General features: G+C 35.0%; 2 protein-coding genes across 2 annotated transcripts; both read left to right on the top strand.

Moving 5' to 3' along the window:
• Positions 1 to 3: 3 nt before the first annotated feature.
• Positions 4 to 585, top strand: LOC102486591 (olfactory receptor 5K3-like; the record flags this gene model as incomplete). The annotated part of the gene is made up of 1 exon (XM_006166659.2): positions 4 to 585. A coding segment is annotated over one exon (582 nt), but the record flags the coding sequence as incomplete, so codon positions are not given.
• Positions 586 to 20,268: 19,683 nt separating this feature from the next.
• Positions 20,269 to 20,982, top strand: LOC102486169 (olfactory receptor 5K4-like). Its single transcript, XM_006166658.1, has one exon. The coding sequence runs from the start codon at positions 20,269 to 20,271 to the stop codon at positions 20,980 to 20,982; it is 714 nt and encodes a 237-aa protein (XP_006166720.1).
• Positions 20,983 to 25,843: the final 4,861 nt, after the last annotated feature.

Genomic DNA, 25,843 nt, shown 5'->3' with positions numbered 1-25,843 from the left:
CTGGCAGCGATGGCTTATGATCGCTATGTGGCCATTTGCAACCCACTGCAGTACCACACCATGATGTCCAAGAAACTCTGCATTCAGATGATCACAGGGGCCTACATAGCTGGAAACTTGCATTCTATTATTCAAGTGGGATTTCTGTTTAGGTTAACCTTCTGTGGGTCTCATCTAATCGATCACTTTTTTTGTGACGTTCTTCCATTATACAGACTCTCCTGTGTTGACCCTTATATCAATGAATTGATGATACTTATCTTTGCTGGGTCAATTGAAATGTCCACTATTACTGTAGTTGTAATCTCTTATCTCTGCATCCTTTTCACAATATTCACAATGAAATCCAAAGAGGGACGTGGTAAAGCCTTATCAACCTGTGCATCCCACTTTCTCTCTGTCTCAATATTCTATGGCTCTCTTCTCTTCATGTACATTAGACCAAGTTCAATTAAAGAAGGGAATAAGGATATACCTGTTGCTGTTTTTTATACTGTAGTAATTCCTTTATTAAATCCTTTTATTTATAGTCTAAGGAATAAAGAAGTAATAAAGGTAATTAAGGGAATTATGTCAAAGAAATAAGGTGTAACAAATTAAAACAAATGTTTCCTGTGGAAATTTGATTATAATTCGACAAAAGCTTTTTCAAAATCAAGGCATACTGTAAAGGTGGAAGGTGAAAACTTTGCATATAAAGATACAAAACATGATGTATGAATTCAGATAAATTTATTTATCCAAATAAGTCCAGAAATTAGATAATCTATTTAAGTGTACTCCAAATCTAAGCTGCTATGAGTGAAATAAATCATTATTTTGGGGGACACAAATTTATTCAGAGTGTAGTCACCCTAGTAACTAATTTTGCTAGAGTGCAATTGCATTGTTCAACAAATGCAACCAACTCGAGGAACAGAAGTCAGTACACGTAAAGGCAGTGTCCGTTTAAAATTTATTGCAAATTTCTTGAATCGCAAAACAAAACTATGTAAACTCACTTATATTCTAGGTTCTCAACTAATTTTCCACTCTTAAACCTCACTATCTGACAGAATTACACCGTATGCTTGCACTTGATTCTGAACTTTCTTTGAATTTATTAAGAGGGTATGTTCAAATACGGGTCCATGCTGGAATTTTACTTTCCAGTCAAGGCCATTTTCATCCTTAGTGATAATCACTTACAGTCTCAAGCTCTGTGAAATTAGGTATATATATCAAGGGGGTTTATCTATTTCTTAATGTAAGAGAGTTTATTAATATTGAAATCCCTATGGATTTGAAAGTTTTCATGTAATTTGACTTCTTTTGTCCTTCATGTACAATTGTGCAATTTCCGAATGTATTGATTAAATCAAGTTGTTTTTGCCCTTGGATGACTCCTTATCTTGTTTATTATTATGAACAGCTCTAATCCTTATTCCAAGGAGTATTACTGATATATTTATATATTTCATAGAAAGATAGAGTTGCTGTTCAAGCTTATATGAAGCAGGAAATATTGAAAATTCTTGATATGTAAACAAAGGCATTTATTTATCACTTCTAAGTACAAATTCACGCAGTTCAAGTGTGTGGCATTCTGATAGTGCAACTGGATGCACAGGGAAAGCTTCTAGGTCCTCGTCCTGGAACCTCACTGAGCAAACCGGCCTGTGTTCTAAATCAGTTTAGGCCTGGACAGATTGCAGTATCAAGACACTCTTGGGCCTCTCTTTGTGTGTGTGTTTCTCTTTCCTTCTGCCTTTCTCTTTGTAATGGAAGAAAGAAACTTAAAAAAAATAAAAAGAAAGAAAAATTATTTACATCAATCTACAGTCTGCTAGTCACTGCACTAGACTTTTCATGTCTACCTAACAAATAGGCATTATATTTTATCCTCTTCCTCAATAGACATCTCAGACTTTGACATATTGCATAGAAAAATAAAGGCATACTTGTTATTTTAGCTTTGGTAATGCAGAGATTTAATTATTTAATTAGTTTTTGTTATAAAACAAAACTCTGAAGGTGGCTACAGAGTTGACTTTTTTTCAAACATTTTTTGTCTTCAACAATCAGTATTCTCACAAATATTAGAAAAGACACAACTCTTTTCAGTGTTTCCAACTAGGTAGAAAAGGTGAAAACATCTGTCTGCTTTTGGAAATAAGTGTGACACTGAGAGCGGAGGAGGGAGAGAACAGTGAATGGCCCAGGGTCAACACGGTAGCAAACTGTGAGGCAAGTAAAGGTGTAAGTGGGGCAGTTTACTGAGGACCTTTAAGGACACTCTAAGGAATCCAAATTCATGTAGAAGCCCCAGACATGGGTATTTCCTGACAGCATTAGCCGTGTGACTGTATCTTTCAGAAAACTTATCTGGCTATTGATTAGAAAGATTTTGTAAGGAAAGAGACTAGAAGCTAATGAAACTAACTTTAATAAATCATACATTACATAATAGGAGTTAAAACTAAGGAATACACTAAAAAAGGATAATAGTGCACAAATGGAAGCAACACTTCAAAGAAAACAAACAGAAAATTGCAACTGTTAGATAATAAAAAGAAAGACTCCCTCTTCTTGTAAGTACTAACCATGCTATAACTGAATTCATATTACCAGCATTCCACAGCACCTGACACATTGGTATATTTATAAAAGATGTTCCTCAATTCATTTTTAATATAATTATGTAAATTAACATGTAATAGGTTTATTATTTTCCTTTTGAAATGGATTAAGAAATATTCTTTAAAATCTCATTTTCATTTCTAATATAGCAAATATTTATAGATATAACCCACATAAATAAAAGTTCTTAAGTACTTTTTAAGTGTATTAAGTAATCCAGAGATCAAATCATTTGAGAAGCCTGAATTAGACAGACATTATACCCTTTGAATCCACCTTCTATTTCAGTGGACATTTTTGGTTGTTAGATTTTTATTCATTGATTTAATTTCCCTTTTCTAATAGGACCATGGATTTTGTAACGTTTTTCTGTATCACCCAACCCCGACCTTCGCATAACTGAATCCCAGATATCTGTTGATGGAGAATATGTTATTAACATTTTATTTATCTGACTATCTCTTTATGTTATGAACAATGAACGCAAATATATTAACATGCATGTAATACATATCTACACTGTCAATGACATCATGACACTTTGTTCATAAATACTTTAATACAATCTCTAAGACCCCAAAAGCACAATCAATAATCCCAAAAGTTGACAAGCTGGATTATATCAGATTAAGAAGTTCCTGTATGGCAAAAGACACAGTAATTAGTGTGAATCGACAGCCCTTAGAATGGGAAAATATTTTTGTAAAGTATGTGTTAGATAAGGGATTGATAACCACAATACACAAGGAACTCAAACAGCTGTCCCCAGAAAAAGATGATTAACCCTATTAAAAGATGGGAGAATGAGTTGAAAAAAACACTTTCTAAGAAAGAAATACGAATAGCAAAAAGGCATATGAAAAATTGCTCATCATCCCTCATTGTAAGGGAGATGTAGATCAAAACCACAATGAGATAAACTAATCCCAGTCAGAATGACTAAGATGAAAAATACAGAAAATTATAAGTGCTGGCAGAAGTGTAGTGAAAGAGGATCTCTCCTACACTGCTGATGGGAATGTAAATCGGTCCAGCCACTGTGGTGAACAATCTGGAGATTCCTTAAAAACCTAGAAATAGAATTATCATTTGATCCAGCAATACCACTTCTTGGTATCTACCCAAAGGACAGAAGAATTCTTAATCAGACAAGTGCTTGCACATAGAAGTTTATTGTGGCATTATTCACAATTGCTAAGACATGGAACCAACCCAAATGCCCATGAGCAGATGAATAAATTGAAATGCTGACACATATACACTATGGAATACTGCTCAGCCATAAAATACAACAAGACCTTGGCTTTTGACAGAAAGTGGATGAATATGGAAGATTTACTGCTGAGTGAAGCAAGCCAGGAGATGAAGGAGAGACACTGTATGTCTCCACTTAATATACACTGAGTGTCTGCACTCTATGGCTGAAACTCAATGATTGAAGGCTATAGAAACTAAGTAAATGGTTGTGAACACCAGATAGAGTGTGGAAACGGGGCGGGTAAAGGAGTAGAAGAAGATAATTTTCTAGTATGGTGAACTGGACTGGTGAGAAATGTACACATGTTGGAATATTCACTTTGTAAGCTGGGTAGCATGACTGAATGCATAAAAGAAAAAGAAAAAGAAAAAGAAAAAATTAAAAATTAACACACACTTTAACACAATCCAAAAAAAACATTGTCTATATAGTCATGTTATCATTACTATTGCCAAGAAACTTAATATCAACTAATACACAGTTTCTGTTCAACTTTTTCTCAGTAGGCCCAAAATTGTTCCCTGTAGCAATTTCTTACTTAACAAAGATTCAATTAAAGGTCACAATTTAGTTTCAGTTAATATATTTTAGTCTCCTTCAATATAGATGAATACTCTTGCATTTTTTTTCTTTTATGATGTTTAAATTTTAATGTGTTTGGTCATTAATCTTATAAAATATCCCTAATTTGTATTTTTCTTGCTTTCTATTGACTAAATCCAACTTTGGCAACACATGTACTATGCATTTCTTATTCATCATGGGAGACTCATAACATCAGATTGTCTTGTTACTTGTGATGCTAATTCTGGTAACTGGGTCAAGGCAATGTCCATCAGATCTTTCAAAGGAAACATAACGTGTCTCTTTACTCATTAAAATCTCAACAATGGGGTAATACAATGATATTGCTGCCTAATAATTTTTCTTCAATGATTTTGACATCAATCGGTAATCATTAGAATAAGTTATTCTGTTTACTGGAAGAATCATGGTGATTTTTTCTGCAGTTAGTACCTGGCTTTATTCAAAGACATTTCCCTGAAAGGATGTTTCTTTTCATCTACTTCTTAAAATTTTTAGAACATTTTAGGGACAGCAGGGGACATGGTGGTTAAGACACTTGATTTCCACATGACCAACAATAGAACAATTATTGGACCTATCAGCCTGAAAATCATGTTGTGTACATGTGCAAGTGTGCCCCAAATCCCAGAAGCAGAATGGAGGGGACGAAATGACAGCATGGCTATCCCCCTGTAGTGGGGGCGTGATTTCTCACTTTCTGTCTCTTTCTCTCTCCAGCAAGTTTATGTACCCTATGACAAAAGCCTAAGGAAAAAAATAGAACATCTTTTATTACCTAGGAACTTACTAAGATAATACTGAAAATTCCTATATGTGCCGTACTTATTGCCCTATAAAAGTAACATCCTATGTTAGTAAGATACATTTGTTATAGGTACCAGCAGATGGAGTAATGGTTACGTCACTGAACTCCCATGTAGTTGACCGCAGTTTGAGTCCTAGTCTCAGCAGCTTAAACTCATGCCAGGGGTGTATATATGAGTGCCCAAGATCACAAGAGGAGAATGGAGAAGGGATTGCAATGTGGCCATCTCCCCTAGGGTGTAATTCATCTCTTTCAGTCTCTCTGTCTCTAGCTGTTTTTTCAGGGAGCACAGGCACCCTTTAGCAAAAATCTCCCCCACCCCCAGAAGAAAGATACATTTCTTATTATTAATGAGTTAATACATAATGCATTAGTATAAAGTCCATATTTTACTGGATTTTATATGTTTTACCAAATATTTTCTGTTCCAGACCAGTATCGTGTTTATTAATCATTTTTCATTAAGCTATTCTTAGCTATTTCCTCCATTCTCTTCTTAGGATCTTAGGCAGGCACACACACATGTGCCTGGCATGAGTTTTAAGCCCCCGGGTCCAGGATGTGAACCGTGGTTGACTACATGGGAGTCCAGTGACACAGTCATTATGCTAACTGCTGGTCCCAGCTATAAATATTTTTAACCCATTCCTGGTTTTTCATAACCTTGAACATTTTGAGGAGTAACAGTTTATTTTTAGTAGAATACCCGTTAGTCTGAATTTTTCTGTTGTTTTTCTTATCACACTGAGGTTAGGGCTTGGGGGAAGAAGACCACAGAGGTAAATGTCCTTTAAATTACATTGTGTCAAACGCAAACAAAATCATGTTATGACTATAAACTCTTGAGGTTGATCTTGAACACCTGATTGAGGTAGTTTGCTAAGTTTCTCCATGGTGTTGGTTATTATTTCTGCTGCTGATCATTGGTTATCTTCAATTATGGTGTGAACTAGATTAGTTTTTCCTGATTAATGATATGGATTATTTGCTACCATGGGTATCATCTTCAACATCATCTTGTCCTTATTTATTTATTTATTATTATTATTATTTTTAATCTTGTCCCTTGTTAAAACAAGTTATCCAGTTGTAACTTGCTGATTTTGGGGGAATTGTCCCCATAAACTTTTCATGAAAGATCAATGATTTCACTATTCTCCATCCAAGCTTTATCATAAATTTGATGTTAGCTCTTGTTTCAATTTTAGCAGAATTTGTGTTGCTTTGGCAGCAACTTTTTAAAAACTGATGTTTATCCTTTTTAACACCTCAAGCTAGATCTTGTTTATTCCTGTTGTAAGAGATTAGTATGAGTTTATTTTGGTGCAAAAACATTTTGAAACACATATATAGGTTTTTTTCACAACATGAACTTGTCATGAATTTTCTGGAAGAACTAGCTATACAGCTACATTCTCAAAATAAACCTATGTTCTTACTGATTATCAACAAAGGTGCCAAGGTAACTCAATAGAGAAAAATATGTATATTCCAACAAATACTACAGGGATATTCAGTACTTGATATTAAGCTGGGAAAAGTTCATCTCAAAATGTACTACATCATGAAAAAAAATTCAAAATGGATCAAGGACTTAATATAAGTTCCCAAACTATTACACTTCTAGAAGATACATGGGAGAATATTATTGTGATATTAATGTTATGGTTTGAATGTGTACCCCTGAAATTCATGTAATAAAATTTGAGTATAATGGGATTAAGTCTGTGAAAACTTAATACAGTTATGGAATTAAAAGATGAACTTTGGAACCAGCACATGGTATAGGAGTTGAGTTGCTGGACTCCACATGGCAGACCATGGTTCGAGTTCCAGACCTGGTGAATTGAAGATCATAATGGGAAAGTATGCATGCATGGCTGATATCCCAGCAGGAAAAGGGATTGCTGAGTGGTTATCCCCCTGAAGGGTCATGTCTCACTTTCACTATCTCTTTCTCTCCATTGAGCACTCAGGCCCTAAGGCAAAAACTTCTAAAAAACAAAAAAGGGAGATTTGAGGACTGTTATTAGGTGATTAGGATGACAATCAACAGTCATAGGAAGGGAATCAAGGGGAAAAAGGAAAAAGCTAAACAATTTTTTTTTTTTTTTGGATAGGTTTTCGTTATAGGGCGTGTGCGCTCGCCAGAAAGACAGAGAGAGACAGAGAGATAGAAAGCAAGAAATCATCCCCCAGGGAGAATGGCCACGCTGCAATCCCTTCTCCTCCATTCTCCTTTCGGGATTTTTGGCAGGTACGCACGCACACGTGCCTGGTTTGAGTTTAAGCCGCTGGGTCTCGGATGCAGACCGCGGTCGACTACGTGGGAGTCCAGCGACATAGCCATTACGCTAACTGCTGGTCCCAAAAAAACTAAACATTTAAGGAACACAAAAAATTCTTTTGATGATAACATATATAATCATATCTTTAACTTGACTAATACACAGAATATGCACGCTGGGGAATTTATTTTTTAAGCTGTAATGATATACAGTGATTGAGTATCTAAACTTTTTTTAATTTTACAAAACAAAGAGTAGCTTTTATAAAGTTAAATACAGTGTGTATTCAATAATCATGTATAGATGTTTATGCATTCACTGTATGAAATACACATTTATGTATAATGTTTATGTATAAAACATATTAACATTGTTTAATTACTGAAAAAGGAAGATCAACAGGGTGGGACACTCTATGATTGAATACTACTAGGTGAATGCAGTGAGGAAATTAGAAAAACAAACACAGACTTGAAAGTTCTTTCATGTAAGACCCTGTGATGCTTAGGAATATACAGAGTCCCCACTGACAAAAGGACGCTCACTAACCATGGTCCTTTGACCTTGGACCTCCAAACCATGAGCTACATAAACCTCTATTCTTATAAATCACCCAATTTCAATATTCAGTTAGTGAGCAACAGAGAAGTGTCTTAAAATCCTTTGCAAATATTACATAAAATCATGAAAATATTAAAAAAGTAAATTGAACTTCTTCAAAATATAAAATTTTATTTGTTAAACAATTCTATTGAATGTAAAAAATCAAGTGAAAGTTTGTGAATGATAAACTTCAGTGAAAATGGCAATTTACTACCTAAATATCAGGAAAATCTTTTATAAATTAGTTGCTAGTATTCAAAACAAAGTGCCTGATGCCCACAGATTGCCTGGTGGTTGAGGAGCTGGAGTCTGACATGGTCAAGGACAGTTTCAATCCTGGATCCAGTGGCTTGATAATCACACTGGGTGCCTATGTGTGTGTGCTAAAATCCCAAAAGGAGAATAGAGGAGAAGGGATTTTTGCATGGCCATCCCCTTGGGGATAATTTCTCACTTTCCCTCTCTTTGTTTCTCTCTTGTGAGTGTATGCACTCTATGGAAGAAAAGAAAAAAAACACTTAAAAAGAAAAGTGCCATAATTTTGTAAATGTACTCGAGGATACCCTTTTCTAGTCTAATGATTATGTTTATGAGGAAGGGAGAAAGAGGATAGCTAATAGAAAATATGAAGGAGGAATAGCCAAAGATGTAGGTATAAAAAGTGTTATCAGAGAAGCCTGAGAAGGGAATAGCAGAGCATCGTCAATAAGTTCAAATTGTATAGTTAATTAAGATAATAACTGACAAAAACACTTTAGGTTTGGTGTTAGAAGATGAGTCGTAATTTTGATGAGAGAGTAGTAGTGGTGAAATGTAGAGTCAGAAACAGAACCAGTAACAACAGGAACCTCCCAACTCCTCTGCTCATTCCTACATGTGTCTAGGCTCTGACTACCCCTGTTTATTATCCATTTCAAAACATGCTTTGTGCTTTCAAATATAAATTCTTCCACCTTTCATCATTCTCTTCCTTTAGCTCATAATGTTTTGCCACATATTTTCTGCCTCTTGAATTTGAATTTATCTTTCAAATCACATAAAATATTTTTTAGAATGTTCTCACCTGGTCTTCCAAGTTAAATCCTTCTTTGTGTCCCATACACTTTGCTTTTATTTCTGTTTTTAAGAGCTGCACTTTCTATAGTTGTTTGAGTGGCTTGCTCTATATTTGGAGTTCCCTGAAAACAGGATTATTTCTTATGTACTGAGGCAACTCCCCTCCCACTCCCATTCCTACCATGGGACACTCTTTAACCACTGTCTCAGTGACCTATTTTAATCCCTCTGTAAATGTTTAGTTTAATGTCATCACAGTTTCTGCACCCAACTCAACAAGCATTCATTAAAGGCCTACATTATCAGGGAGTACAAGAGGTTTAAAACACAGAAAGCCAAAAAGAAAGCTAATCCATCTGAGAATAAACAAGATTTGCACATAAAGTACAGCTAGATGAACATCTGAGTAAATCATGATTTACCATCTTTGTTTCATAATGACGGTGGTTGTTTTGCAGACTAGAAAGTTAAAGGTGCTTTTGTGGTAGGAATCAGATCTCCTATAAAGATTAGTGGGATATAGTGAGAGGAATAAGTCAAAGAGGGCATTTCAGATGAGAAGCAGATTCTAAGTAAATATTCTGAATTAAGATTGAGCTCAAGATTCTAAGTAAATATTCTGAATTAAGATTGAGCTCTAATACACCAAAGAATGAAAATGTAAGTGATACGTGTTTAGAAACAGAGTCTTAAAGATGAATGGTAGAATTTTTAACTCAGTTTTATTCTCTGTGATGTGTTTTCTTCTTATTTCTCTTCCTTTTGTTGTAGTTCTTTCTGTCCTTTTCTTTGCTTTTTCTCCCTATTTCTGTCCTTTTCTTTGTTTTTTCTTCCTTTTTCTGTTTCCTAATTTCTTTTTCTTTTACTTTTCTTTCTTATTTTACTGTTCACCCCTTAACCACAGCGTAGAGAATTCTAGGTGCATAGTAGCTAAACATCTGAATAGTGTGAGATTTAGAGAATACCATACATCTTACTATACTGGCTGTAAAAAGTGAACTCTGCTTCGTAAATCTGATTTCAAAACTCCTCCTACGATTATCACACTGAAGGACACAGTAGAAAAGGGAGAAAATAGCACTGAATTATTTCATAGCAAAGAGAAATAACACAAGTTCACAGTTAGTATTATTCTCCAACAGATTAGCCAAAAGTGGAACCAACAGTTAGCGTAATGGCTATGTCACTGGACTCCCACATAGTCAACCGCGGTTCGAGTCCCGGACCCGGTGGCTTAAACTCACGCTGGGCGCGTGCGCATGTGTGCCCAAGATCCCGAGGAGAGAATGGAGGAGAAGGGATTGTGGTGTGGCCATCCCCTCTGGGGGGTGATTTCTCGCTTTCTATCTCTCTGTCTCTCTCTGTCTGTCTGGCGAGCGCACGCGCCCTATCGCAAAAACCTCTCCAAAAAAAAAAAAAAAAAGATTAGCCAAAAGTGAATGTGTTCCCAAATGCATAAAAATCAGAGAAAAACCTCAAGAATGAGAGAATCGAGTAATACTTCTCCAGCAAGAGAACATTATAAATTGTCTCCAAGTATGGAATAATTAGAGGATATTACCTGAATGTCAGAAAAAGAATTTAGAATATTTATGGAAATAAAACCGTATGAGATAACAAGAGAAAAAGAGACATTGAGCTCCAAGAGATGAGTAAATCCTTCCACAATATGAAAGAAGAATTGGGCACCATAAAAAAGAATGAATGGAACAGTTAGATATGAAGGCTATAATACAGGAAATCCAAACCTCCCATGAAAGTATTAAAAGCAGGTTAGAGGGGAACCAGCAATTATCGTAATGGCTAAGCCGCTGGACTCCCACGTAGTCGACCGCGGTTCACGTCCCGGTCCCGGTGGCTTAAAACTCACGTCGGGCACGTGTGTGTGTGCCGAAGATCCCGAGAGGAGAATGGAGGAGAAGGGATTGCAGCGTGACTATCCAGCCTGGGGGGTGATTTCTTGCTTTCTGTCTCTATGTCTCTCTCTCTGTTAAAACACCCCCCCCCTACAGAAAAAACCACCAAAAAAAAAAAAAAAAAAAAAAAAAAAGGCAGGTTACCATGCAGAAAACAAATCTAGGAATTAGAAGTCAAAATGTCTGACCTAAAAAAATTTATAAAAAAGATTTAGAAAACAACTCAAAAAAATAAGAATAACATATGAGTAATACCATGAAATGCCCAATATCCAAATAATTGGTATCACAGAAGGTGAAGAAACTAAGGGCATTGATAATCAATTCCACAAAATGCTGGTAGAAAAATTTCCAATTCTAGAGAAGGACTCAAACATTCAGACCCAAGAAAAAACAAAGAACCCACAATAGAATGAACCCAAGAAAATCTCTATGGCACATCATAGACAGATTAGCCAAAACCACAGACAGACAAGATATTAAGAGTTTCAAGAGAGAAATGTCAAAGTCACTTACAAAGGTTATCCCATCAGGATAACACCAGACTTCTCATCAGATACAATGCAAGCAAGGAAAGAATGGGGAAATATACTCAAAGTGTTAAATGAAGAACAATTTCAACCAAAAATACTATACAGAGCAATATTATCCTTCATATGGGGAGAAAAAAAAGATTAAAACATTCTTGGATAAACAAACCCTGAAAGAATTTACTAACTCCAGACCAATCTTTCAAGAAATTCTGAAAGGAGAACTATACCAAGAAAAATAAAGACAGACCAACAGCAATAACAGAACAAAATTAACCAAGAATATGAACAACTTAATGGTATAGACAAGTCTGCAAATACTGATAATAAGGTTGAATGTTAATGAATTAAATTCACTGATCAAGAGATACGGACTATCTGAATGGAGTAAATATCAGAAACCTCTCATCTGCTACCTACAAGAAACCAATCTCATGGATAAAGATATACATAGATTAAAAGTGAAGGGCTGGGGGACCAGTAATTGGCGTAATGGTTATGTCGCTGGACTCTCATGTAGTAAACTATGGTTTGATCCCAGACTCAGTGGCTTAAACTCATGCCAGGCATGTATACATGCATGTCTAAGATCCTGAGAGGAGACTAAAGGAGAAGGAACTGTGGCATGGCTATTCACCCTGGGGGGTGATTTCTTGCTTTCTGTCTCTCTCTGTCTTTCTGGCAAGCACATGTGCCCCATAGCAAATACCCAAAAAAAAAAAAAAAAAAAAAAAAAAGAAAGAAAAGAAAAGTGAAGAGCTGGAAAAAGGCACTCCATGCAAATGGAAACCAAAACAGAGCAGGACTCATTATACTGACTTCAGACAAAATAGGCTTTAAGACAAAAACCATAAGAAGAGACAAAGGGCATTAAATATTAGTAAAAGGGATAATAAATCAAGAAGATATAACATTTATAAATATCTATGCACCCAACTCAGGAGTACCCAAATATGTAAAAGAAAGACTGCTAGATCTAAAAGGAGAGATAGACTATAACACACTAATTGCTGGAGATATCAACACAATGTTATCTCCTTTAAACAGATGAATGTGATAAAAAATAAGCAAAGAGATTCAAGACCTAAATGATACCATATATTAGAAGGACTTGACAGACATCTATAAAACTTTCCACCCAGAAACCACAAAATAGACATTTTTTCCAGCCCCACATGGTACCTTCTTGAAGACTGGCCACATGATAGGAAACAAAACAAGCCTTTACAGATTGAAAAGCATAGAAACTATATCCATCAACTTCTCTGACCATGGTAACAATTGATATTAATCTCAGGAAAAACTCTCAAAAATACACAAATATATGGAAAGTAAATAACCTACTTCTCAATACCTCTATGACTACTGAAGAGACTAAGACTGAAATCAAAAGATTCATGGAAATAAATGATAATGAGGACACAAGTTTCCATAATCTTTGGGACACTGCAAAAGCAGTCATAAGAGGGAAGTTCATAGCAATTAGTGAGCATAAGAAAAAAATAGAAAGGTGACAAATGAAAAACCTAACATCATGCCTCAGGAAATTGGAAAAACAGAACCAAATATCCCAAGAGAAAAGAAATAATAAAGATGCAAGCAGAAATAAATGAAATAGAAAATAAACAACTAAACAGAAAATAAATGAAAGCAAATTCTGGTTCTTCAAAAAGATAAACAAGATTGACACACCGTTATCTAGACTAATTAAGAAGAAGAGAGAAAGGAACCACATAAATTTTCAATGAACCAGGCAACATTGCAACAGACAAAATAAAATACAAAATCACATTAGAGAATACTATGAGCAAATATACGCCAACTGGGAACCAGCAGTTAGCGTAATGGCTATGTTGCTGGACTCCCACGTAGTTGACCACGGTTCGTGTCCCGGACCCGGTGGCTTAGAACTCACGCCGGGTGCGTGTGCGTGTGTGCCCAAGATCCCGAGAGCAGAATGGAGGAGAAGGAATTGCAGCATGACCATCCCCCCTGGGGGGGTGATTTCTTGCTTTCTGTCTCTATGTCTCTCTCTGTCTGTCTGGCGAGCGCACACGCACTATAGCGAAAACCTCTCAAAAAAAAATATATATATATATATATACACACCAACTAACAAAAAAACCTGAATGAGATGGACAAATTCCTGGACACATATAATCTACCAAGATTGACTGAGGAGGACATAGAAGGCCTGAATAGACCCAAAACAAGCAATGAGATTGAATCAGTAATAGATAATCTCCTAACAAAGAAAAGTCCAGGTCCCAATGGCTTCACTGATGAATTATACAAAACTTTTAAAGAAAAGGTAACCCGCCATTCTATTCAGAATTATTTCTAGAGATACAAAAGGAAGGACCCTTCGAAACTCATTCTCTGAAGCCTCCATCACCCTCATTCCTAAAATGGACAAGGATACGACAAGAAAAAGGAAACTACAGAACTAGATCTCTGATGAATAGAGATGCAAAAATTATCTCAATAAGATACTTGCAAACTGTATCCCAAAGCATATAAAAAGATTATTCATCATGACAAGTAAGCTTTATTCCAGGAATGCAAGGGTGGTTCCACATATCCAAACCATATATGTAATACTCAAAGAAAGATAAAAAAGCATATGATCATTTCAATCAATGCAGAAAAAGAATTTGACAAAATACAACACTCCTTCATGATTAAGACTCACAGTAAAATTAGAATAGGAGAATCATTTTTCAGCAAAAAACTATAGCTAATGGGGAAAAGCTAAAAACTGATCTGCTAAAAACTTGTACAAGACAAGGCTGCCCAGTTTCTCCACTCCTATTCTATATATTACTGGAAGTCCTAGCCAATGCTATCAGACAAGAGAATGAAATAAAAGGCATTACAATAAAGAAAGAAGAGTTGGATTATCTCTGTCTGTGGATGACATGATATGATCGTATAAACAGAAGACGCAATAGTATCCATGAAAACACTTCTTGAAGTAATAAATGCATACAGTAAAGTGGCAGGGAACAAAATTAACAAAAACTACAAAAATCTATAGCATTTCTATATACAAACAAGAAGCAAAAACAGAACTGAAGAAAGTAATCCCACTTAACATAGCCACAAAAAGTATAAGATACCTAGGAATAAAACTAAACAAGGAAGTCAAAGACCTCCATAAGAAAAACTATGAAAATCTTAAAACATAAATAAAAAGTGACACACAAACTGAAAGGACATCTCATGTTCCTGGATTAGGAGAATTAATATAATAAAAATGGTAATCCTACCCAAATTGATCTACATATTAAATGCAATCCGTATAAAATTACAAGAGACATTCTTCACAGATCTAGATAAAATGATTATAGAATTTTCCTGCAATCATATAAGAATCTGTATTCCCAAATTAATCCCACACAAAAAGAGTGTAATGTGTGGCCTCTCACTTCTTGACCCCAATATATATTACAAAACTGTGGTCATCAAAATAGCATGGTATTGGCACAAAAACAGACATGAGGACCAAAGCAATAGAGACTCCAGAAATAAACTCAAAAACATACAGTCAAGTGATCTTTGACAAAGGGTATCAGTCAATTCAGTGGGAAAAGGAAAACCTCTTTAGCAAGTGGTGCTGGAAAAACTGGATATCGACCTTCCAGAAGATGAATCTGAGCCCCTATCTGTCACCATTAACAAAAATCAACACAAAGTGGATATAAGATCTAAACATAAGACTGCAAACTATAAAACTACTGGTGGAAAACATGGGAAATTCTGGGAGACATTGGGGTAGGCAAAGACTTTTTAAGTAAGACCCTAAAGCACAGGCAATAATCCCCAAAATAAACAGGTGGGATTACATCAGATTAAGAAGTTTCCTCACAGCAAAGAACACAGTAATTAGTAAGAATCAAAAACCCACAGAATGGGAGAAAATTTTTGTTGACTATGTCTGATAACCAGAATACACAGGGAACTTAAGTGGTTTACTCTAAAGAAAATTATTAACCCAATTAAAAGATGGGAAAATGACCTGAATAAACAATTCTCTAAGGAAGATATATGAACAGCCAAAAAGCATAGGAAAAAAATGCTCAACATCCCTCATCATAAGGGAGATACAGATCAAAATTATGAGATACTACCTAACCTCAGTCAGAATGGCGAAGATTAAAGAAGAAAAAAATGATAAGTGTTGGTGGGGATGTGATGAAAGGGGAACTCTCCTACATTGTTGGTGGAAATGTAAATTGGTCTAGCCACTGTGGAGAACAATATGGAGGTTCCTCAAAGACTTCACATAGAACTACCATATGATTCTGCAATTCCACTCCTGAGTACCAACTTACAGGACAGGAGTACGATCAGTTGATAAAGTACTTGCACAACTGTATTTACTGTGACGTTATTCAAAATTGCTAAGACATGGAACCAATCCAAATGTCTACAAACAGATAAATAGATTGAAAAAGTGTGACACATATACTTCCTAAAATACCATTTGGTCATAAAAAAACAAGACCCTGGTATTTGATAGATAGTGGATGAACATGGAAGATTTATTTCTTTTTTTTTTCTTTTTTTTTTTTTTGGAGAGATTTTCACTGTAGGGCGCGTGCGCTCGCCAGACAGACAGAGAGAGACATAGAGACAGAAAGCGAGAAATCACCCCCCAGGGGGGATGGTCACGCCGCAATCCCTTCTCCTCCATTCTCCTCTCGGGATCTTGGGCACGCACGCACACGCGCCCGGCGTGAGTTTTAAGCCACCGGGTCCGGGACATGAACCGCGGTCGACTACGTGGGAGTCCAGCGACATAGCCATTACGCTAACTGCTGGTTCCCGAAGATTTATTTCTGAGTGAAGAAAGTTAGGTTAAGAAACAGAGACATTGTATGTCTCCACTTAATGTATACTGAAGGTCTAGACCCTGTAGTAAAGACTGAAAGACTGGAGAATATAATGGCATTGAAATTTTTTATGGACACGGGGGCCAAAATGGAAGGAGAGTGGGAGAGGGGAAGAGTGCAAGAAGGTAAATTTGGGAAAAAATGGACAAGTAAGACATTTCTAGGACACAGATATGTTTTGCTGCCTGTTGATGATGTTGTGTATAGCAGTCTCAACTCATGATATATGTGTGTGGTTTACATTATGTTTGGGAAAAAAATCTTTACAATCTAAATAATGTATAGCAATTGAATGTATAATAATAATAAATAATAATTTTTAAAATCTACTGTAAAGTGTTAACAACAAACAAAACATAAATTGTAGAAAATAAATTCATAGATGTAGAATTCCAAGGTAAAGAATAAAGACTTGGTTTCAAGAGTGATAAGAAGCCAAAAAATATTTCTAATACCTCTACCAGAGAAAGGATGAGACTAATTTAAAAGTTTTCTTGTGATCATTACATTGACTATAGTGATGGTTTCAGTGCTGTGCACTTGTCTTTAAATTCATCATGTTGTAAACACTAAACACATACAACCTTTTGTGTCTCTATTGTACCTCATAAAAGCTTTTTTTTTTTTTTTTAAGTTTTTTCCATAGGGCATGTGTGCTCACCAGAGACAGGAAAAGCTAGAAATCACTGACAGAGGGGTTGGTCATACTGCAATCCCTTCTCTATTCTCCTCAAAGGATTTTCGGGATGCACACATATGCATCTGGCGTGAGTTTCAAGCCACCAGCTCTGGGACTTGAAACATTTAGCCATGTGAGAGTCCAGGTCTTAACTATCATACCACCTGCTGGCACGAAGGTGTTTTTCCTGTTTTTGTTTGCTTGTTTGTTTTACATTCAGTTATGACAAGTGAAACCACATAACCCAATTTCAGAATTGTTTTAGAGACATGAAGCTATAGAATTTTGTCAAGTTGAATTAAGAGAATGGTAGAAAGGAATGCAACCTTGATTGTTTACACCACATGTTTTGTCTTTTCACAAATTCAGATTACTCTTAAATCTTTGTTTAACTTCCACTTCCAGTGACCAATATGAATTATTTTCCCCTTCATTATAATTTTCAGCAAACAAGATTTAAGAGACAGAGAGAATGTGCATGAGAACACAAACAGGTGAAAACTTAAGATGATCATAAGTCAGCTTTAGTTATGGCAATTTGGTTTAACCTCAGAATCTCAAATGTGTCTACCCTTAATTAATGCTGTTTGCTTTACTGGTGTTTTGGGAACCACACCTCGCAGGTTAGGAGTCTCTGCAGATACACCCTGATGGCAATGCCAAGGAAATCCCTTTAGAATCAGTAGAAGACTGCAACTTTGCCCTGAGGCTAACATTATTGTCATGACCTATTGGTCCAGAAGTGCTCTAGATTTACATAACTTATTGCTAAATGTTATAAAGTTCACAGTTCTTCTTAAATTCCTTAAAAACTAATAACATTAAGTGGCTAATCTGCTACTACAAAATATGTCCTTATACATGACAGATGAGGTCTGATTTCTGATTTATTTATATCTTAGCAGAAAATGACAGAAATAGCTATTTCTCTAAAATACTTCAGTATTGCTGTTACATTTTACACATTTATTTTCTCATTTTGTTTCTAAATTAAAGGCATTGTGAAAACTATAATGAGACATCGCAAGTGGATACTTCTGACCTCTTCTGTGTTCAAGATACATAGTCTTACCAGCAAATAAACAGGTAAGGCTATAAAGTATTTTGTGTAATAATTCTGGTTTGTATAATAAATTGATTGCTGATTTAGTTGAATAATTATGTTTCACAGTGGGGAAAAGAAAATGAGTTTCATCTCTTGTATTCTCATATAACTTCTATGTAAATAAAAATTATTTAAAGCTAAACTTTTATTCCAGACTCCACATGTTATGTGTTTTCAATTGATTTACCACTAGGTGTTACTAAAATAATAATAAAATCAATATTTTTATATTTAAAAAACATTTTAATAGTATAATTATTAAGGAATATTTTATAGTATCATAGAGCTAAAACATAAAGGACAAAGGACAATTTATTCTATTCAATTGATTATCAGTCTCTATTACAAAACTCCAGACAACTTCATCAAATTACATCAGTGAATTAAAAAACACTATATTAAGTTTGATAAAGTCAAGAAAGGAAAAAACTACCAAAATAACCCTTATTTTTACCAATGTATTTGAATAACTATTATAGGTTCTTTTCTAAAATGGTCTATCTGAAGTTTAGTGAGGTCGAATATTGTTCTAGCAATTTCTGGAAAAAAATAAGTCTTTTTAAACTTACTTTTTATTTTCATGAAGCAAGAAATACAGAACATATTTTCAACAAAGAATTTTACATATGTTTGTCTGTGAAATGTTTCTTCCCTTTAACCCTCTTACCCACACTCCACCACCCACTCTGTCATTACACTTTTTGAATCTCTACTCCTCTACTACCATATTTTCAGATCTTTCAACTTCTGCCATAGAATACAGCCATTCCATATATTTGAGTGGAGATACTCTGTATCAGTGTGTATCTTTTCTCATTCTTTTAAAACCCATAGTTTCTACACCTGAAATATTGTGACATTGTAATACACTGATATCATAAAGTTGGGTAATCATTGAACCCCAACAAGTTTATAGCAAATTAAGAGCAGATAAGGAGCTTATCATCTTAATCATATTAATGAGGAACTTCCACAGGATTCTCCAAAAATGAAGACATTACTTTAAGGAGAAGACAATTGAGAGAATGTAAGAGAGCTGTGTATTTATTGTGAAGAATAAGCAGGCTGTGAGTAGAGACTTTGTCCCTAAATCTCACTGGAAACCTTTTCTTATGGGTCAGCCTCACAGAGAGTATCACAGAACTTCCAGTAAAGTCTGAGGAAGGACATTTAGAAGAGAAATAGAGAGGCAAAGCATTAATGGACAAAGAAATATGGTATCATCTGTTGAAGATAATTTTGTAGTTTTATCAACTGGACTAGGGAGAAATGTTCACATGTTAGAATATTCGCTTTTTAAGCTAAATAACGTGATTGAATGTATAAAAGAAAATGAAAAAAATTTAAATGCATTTTACCTGGGAGGGGTATTAATATATAGAAAGCATTTCAAATTTAATGTGATTCTGTGGTATTTTAAAAATTAGAGATTTAGAATCTCTAAAGAGCATGTTACTTTTACACATCGCATAAATATCATGGAGAATGTTCAAAATTTGTTTTTATTTCCCTCACAAAGAAAAGATATCATAAGAAAATGTCTTTTAATTTTGGAAAAGGCACAATATATATACTGGCCACAGGTTTCTTTATTGGAATAAAGTAATTCATGCAGAAAAAACTTTTCCATCCTGGGCATTCACACAACATTTTCAGACAGTCCCTGACAATCACAGTACAGAAACTATGATTCGTTTCCTCTAACATGACTTGACTCACTGTGAATGTGCTCATTTTAAAGTGATGCTATAGGATTTTTTGAGGAGGGTCTTTCTGTGAGTGCATGGAGAGTTCAGAGGAGTAGAATTAGACACATTGTTTTAGCATCTCAACTGAATTTCTTTACAATTTCTTTTAACCAGAGACACCAGGAATGGCTAAGGAAAATCACTCCTGGACAGTTGAGTTTATTCTCACAGGATTTTGATGTTGGAGAACCTCTTTTCTAAGGACAGAAGGATTTCCCTCTATGAATGTATGGCACAGTTTTACTTTCTCTGCCTTGCTGAAACTGCAGATTGCTTTCTCCTGGCAGCGATGGCTTATGATCGCTATGTGGCCATTTGCCACCCACTGCAGTACCACACAATGATGTCCAAGAAACTCTGCATTCAGATGACTGTAGGGACCTTCATAGCTAGTAACCTGCATTCCATGATTCATGTAGGGCTTCTGTTAAGGCTAACCTTCTGTAGGTCTAATCAAATTGACCATTTTTTTTGTGATATTCTTCCATTGTACAGACTCTCTTGTACTGACCCTTACATCAATGAATTAATGATATATATTTTTTCAATGCCAATTCAAATCTTTACCATTGCCACTGTCTTGATCTCTTATCTCTTCATCCTTTTCACTATTTTCAAAATGAAATCCAAGAAAGGAAGAGGTAAAGCCTTGTCTACCTGTGCCTCCCACTTTCTCTCTGTCTCAATATTCTACATTTGTCTTCTCATGTACATTCGACCATTTGAAGAAGGGGATAAAGATATACCGGTGGCAATATTTTATACAATAGTAATTCCATTATTAAACCCTTTTATCTATAGCTTGAGAAATAAGGAGGTGATAAATGTCCTGAAAAAAATTATGAAAAATTATAGTGATTTTAAACAAACTTTATCCTCTTCAGCAAGTTGATTTTAATTTTAAAAATGTTTCCATACATAAGGAATACAGAACAAGAAAAACATATTTTCATATTAAATGCTCATCAAATCATTAGGCAGTGTTTATTAGAAGATGTATGAATGGAATTTCAAAATGAGCTGACAAATCTAAATCCAAATTCAAGAGCAGGAGCAAATCAGCAGAAACTCGGTAACTGTTAAATCCAACTGTCATTACTTTCATGGAATTGTTTCAGAAAGTATCATTCATGTTTCAATAAATCAACATAATAGTAAAATTAAATGTCAAAATATATTTTAAAAATTCTGTTTGATGAATGTTGTCTAGTTAAAAGATGTTATATTTGATCCTATATAGTATTTGAAACATTTGAATTTTTCTTGCAGAGAATTGAATTGATAATGTACTCAGCACACTGACCTGACAGATACATGTAGATTATTTCAAAGGAGAGAGACCAGAAGTAAAGTAATTGCTGTAACACATATTTAAAGTAATGAAGTTTGATTTAGAGAAGATTCCATGATTGGGCATAAAAATGTAATGAGAAAAAATGTACACAGAGGGAAATATATATTTTGAGGAATAATTAACAATGAATTATAACACGTTTAACAGAGTAGGTTTAGGTCTATTGTAACCTGAAATATAATTAAGATTCTTTTTATTCTTGAAAGTATATTATGTTATGTATTATAGACTATAGAACAGTATATCTTAGTAAATACTCAATAAAAATAGTTTAAAACATTCAATAAAGATACTGTTTTGGTTTATTGAAATATTTTTAATATTTAATATTAGTGAATGTATAACTTTTTATCTGTTTATTGGTCCTTTTTACTTGTATCTATTATTTGTTCATTTTTTCCTTTAAGTCTTAAAGGAAAAATATAATTCGTACTACTATTTACAGAGAAAAGACATTAAAATGTTACAAGTCTTTTGGCATATATTTTCTCTTGTGTTCATAGTCTTACTATTTCTCAGATTATCCTTTATAAACATTTTATTTGCTATACATATTTCTTTATTTTTATGTGATCTCCTTCATGTCTTTTTGTCTAGAATTTATTTTCTAAACTAAAATTGACCATTAACAATTATTTTTTCTCTTCTTCCTTTTCCTTTTTATATAATAGTTTAAGATTTTGCATTTGATTCTTACTCATCCCTAGAGTTTATTTAACATGTGGCATAATTAGAAGATACAATTTGATTTGCTCTATTCCTGCCAAAATAATCTACAGATTAACTCAAATAAACACTCAAGGGAGACTACTTTGGGAATCTGGCAAAATAACTTTAAATTTCTTTTTACTTCTAATTTTTTATAGGAAAATATGCTGAGACATTATATATTGAAATAAATGATACCTTAGAAGTTAAAATTGTTTTCTTTAAATCAAGATTTGATACATAGATCTGATAGAATGAAACAGATTATCTGAAAGCAAATTACATTATAAGAAGGCTATCAATGAGGAAAGAAGGTTTAGTGAATGTTCCTGGGTCAGTAGGGTCACTGTCTCTTTCATTTGTTAAAATGTATAAGTTCCCCCCTACTATATATTAAATGACCCTCCAAAACTCACGATAAAATGTAATTGCTGGGGTTGGAGGACAGGTTCCCACAAGGCCATCTGTGCAGTTTAAGTCACAGATGCGAGCACTTGAGAAAATGCTGGGCGTGTATGCATGCATGAACCAAAATCCTACAAAAGGAAAGAAAAGGAAGAGAAGAGATTGACCATACCTCATGGGGGGAGGGGGTGCTTTCTAGCTTTCCCTTCCTCTCTCTCTGCCTCTGGTAAGCTCAAATGCCATCTGTAAATTGTTATTTTTTATGCAATTGCAAGACCAACACTGTGCTTAGTTGTTAAGGAACCTGGATCCCACAGAGGTTGACCACAGTTTGAATTCCAGCACTGGTGCTAGAAAACCATGCCAGGTGCATATGCATGTACATCCAAAACCCTGACAAGATTGAGAAAAAGAGAAAGGATTGTGGCATGAACACGCCCCATTTCGGGCAGGGGCTTAGAGGGTTAGGGCTGCTTTCTCCCTTTCTCTCTCTCTGGTGAACACCCATGTCCTCTGTGACAACAGCAGCTATAACGTCCCGTCTGCAAAAACGCCACCTAAACCTGCCATTATGATAGTATTAAGATGTGGAGCCTTTAAGAGGTGGTAAGACCATGAGGGTTTCTCCTACATAAATGGATTAACGTCGTTATAGTGGAAGTGGGTGGTTTATTCACACACTGTGCTCCTAATAAGAGGATGAGTTCAGCTAGATTTTTTTCCTCACATGTTCCCTTTTGCCTTTGCCATGCTCTTTGCCTTCCCAACCTCCAGAACCCTGAGACGAATAAACTTCTTTATAAATTACACCTCCTGTGGTATTCTGGTATAGCAGCAGAAAAAGACCAGTGCATCTCCTTATTCAGAGAGATTTTATAAACAATATTTTTATATTTTCTCTTTTCATAGCTTGAATCAAAATACATAACTCTCAACTGAGATTCATTTTAGAATGTTGAAAGTGAGAATTAGATTTTGATTCATGAGTAATCAATACTTCCCGAAGAATTTATTAACTAACTTGTCCCTTACTCACTAACGTTCAACTATCAATATAGTTTTATATATAATGAGCTGAGGGAAAGACATTAAGTTCACCGGAGGTGGTACATGGCATGGGATTCTGGGTCACCTGTGTGTGTAGTTTATAGTGTCCTTTGACCACACTCATGCCTGGTCAGTGGATGTGCTGTTCTCATTTTCTAATCAATGACTCTTGGGCCTGCCCAACACATACCTTATTTTTCTGAAAGTTCTAGCCCATGAGAGGTAGCTCTTTCCTCAAGGTTACATGCTGTCCTAAGGTCAGGAGCTCTGGCTCTCACAGGCTGCATCACACCATGGAGATGTTCTTAATAGTTTATAAATCTATGCTACAGAGAGAAAAATCTAGTGCAGATGGTAGATTAAATGTAAATAGTAAATGGATATTATTTTTTATATTTGTATTTTTTTTTTCAAAATAATATAGGTATGGGACCACCAGATGGGTGATTAATCACTGGACTCCCACAAAGTTGACTGCGAGTTGAGTCTAGGACCCAGCTGCGTCAGTGTGCATTGGAAGAGGAGGGATTGTGGTGTGACCATCACCCACCCCTCAGTAGTGTGATTTCTCACTCTCTTTCTCTCTGGAAAACACACACAACCTATTGTAAAATTCTCTCTTAAAAAATAATAATATTAAGAATAATAACACAGGTCTGCTGGACAGATCCATATTATTTGATATATGGCACAAATATCTGGACCGCTTACAACACAGCTTTGATAAGCTGGACAGTCTCATCTTGTACTCGGACCACTCACACTAGCATTCTTTTCACATTTGGAGAGAGGTACTGTGTGCCTACCTTCCAACTGTATCATATAGGAAGAAGTTAGGGAATGAATTGAAACAAGTCCTAGAATTGCTGATTATACTGTTAAGCTAATACTGCAAAAATAATAAGCTTAATATCAACACATAATTTCTGAATATAACAATATTATTTCAATTAATAACAGTTTTAAGAAATTTAAAATGTTTTCTATCATTGCTACATAAAAATTAAAGCTAATTTAAGCATAACTTCTTTTGTTTATCTTATTCATTTTTATATTTGTTTTCTGTTTATAATATATATATAGTGTACTTCTATCGAATTTATAGGTAAAAATGCACAAATCTAGGATATATCCAAGTGATTTTACTGATTTGAATGGAAAGATAAAATCCTTTGGAAGCCCTCCTGTAGTAAAGCCACGTGGACAACAGCTGAAACACAAGAATAGATAAGACAATCTTGGGAGAACATGAATGAGAGAAGAGCAAAGACAGAACTAAGGAGAACACAAACATCATTAAGGACAAAGAGGAAAACATGACCCAGCATAACAGACTGGCATGGAACAGTCAGGAAAAGGAACTGCTGAGATGACCAAAGTAAAGAGATTTTCAACAATGCCAAACACTTCTGCTTGACTAGGATGGTAATTAGATGCTCTTTGGAGATGACTTTAGAGTTTGGTTATGAGCTTACTCAGAGAGAATTTTCAATGAAACGGTAGGTTCAGGGAAGATATAAGGAGGGAAAGACATTAGAATAGTTTGCAATCCAGTTCACCACTCCCTTCTTATGACTTCTAAGCTCACCTTTTTTTGTAACTGTAAGCTTGAGCCACTCCACTTTACCATCCAATTTTCGATTAGATCTTTTTGCTTTAAGCCTCCAGGTTTTTATTTAAATTTATTTATTTACATTCATTCACTGTACATCAACACAGTATACAAAATGAGATTTTCCATCCAGAATGCACTGTACATTCAGTCAATCAAGAATATTTCCATACGTATTATCAACAAATAATTTTCTATTGCTTATTTCTTATATATATTGCTTCCCCCTCCCTTGGTTCCATACCTCTCACTCTCTGCCATTTCCTCCCCTCCTCTCACACTGTCTCTAGTATGTACAGTTTTTTTCATGCCTTTTTTCACATTTCATTGATTCAATAAAAATCTGAATTAATTTAAAAACTTTCTATAGCAAGCACAGCTGATAGATACATATCTATGAACACATGTCTGACTTTAGGCAGAAACTTCAGTGAGCAAAGTGAATATACTATAAAGTAGCACCTACCTGGGGTTATATAGCTTACTATAGTCATTAAATAGGTATTAATAAGTATTTTAATGCATTTTTTAGAGAGGTTTTTTGCAATAGGGTACATGCACTCATCAGAAAGACAGAGGGAGACAGAGAGACAGAAAGCAAGAAATCACTCCCCAGAAAGGATGGTC

Source organism: Tupaia chinensis, unplaced genomic scaffold, assembly GCF_000334495.1.
Source record: "Tupaia chinensis unplaced genomic scaffold, TupChi_1.0 Scaffold144295_1, whole genome shotgun sequence".
Lineage (NCBI taxonomy): Eukaryota > Metazoa > Chordata > Mammalia > Scandentia > Tupaiidae > Tupaia > Tupaia belangeri.
The sequence above is the reverse complement of the archived record's forward strand: the minus strand, read 5'-3'. Positions and strand labels throughout refer to the sequence as shown.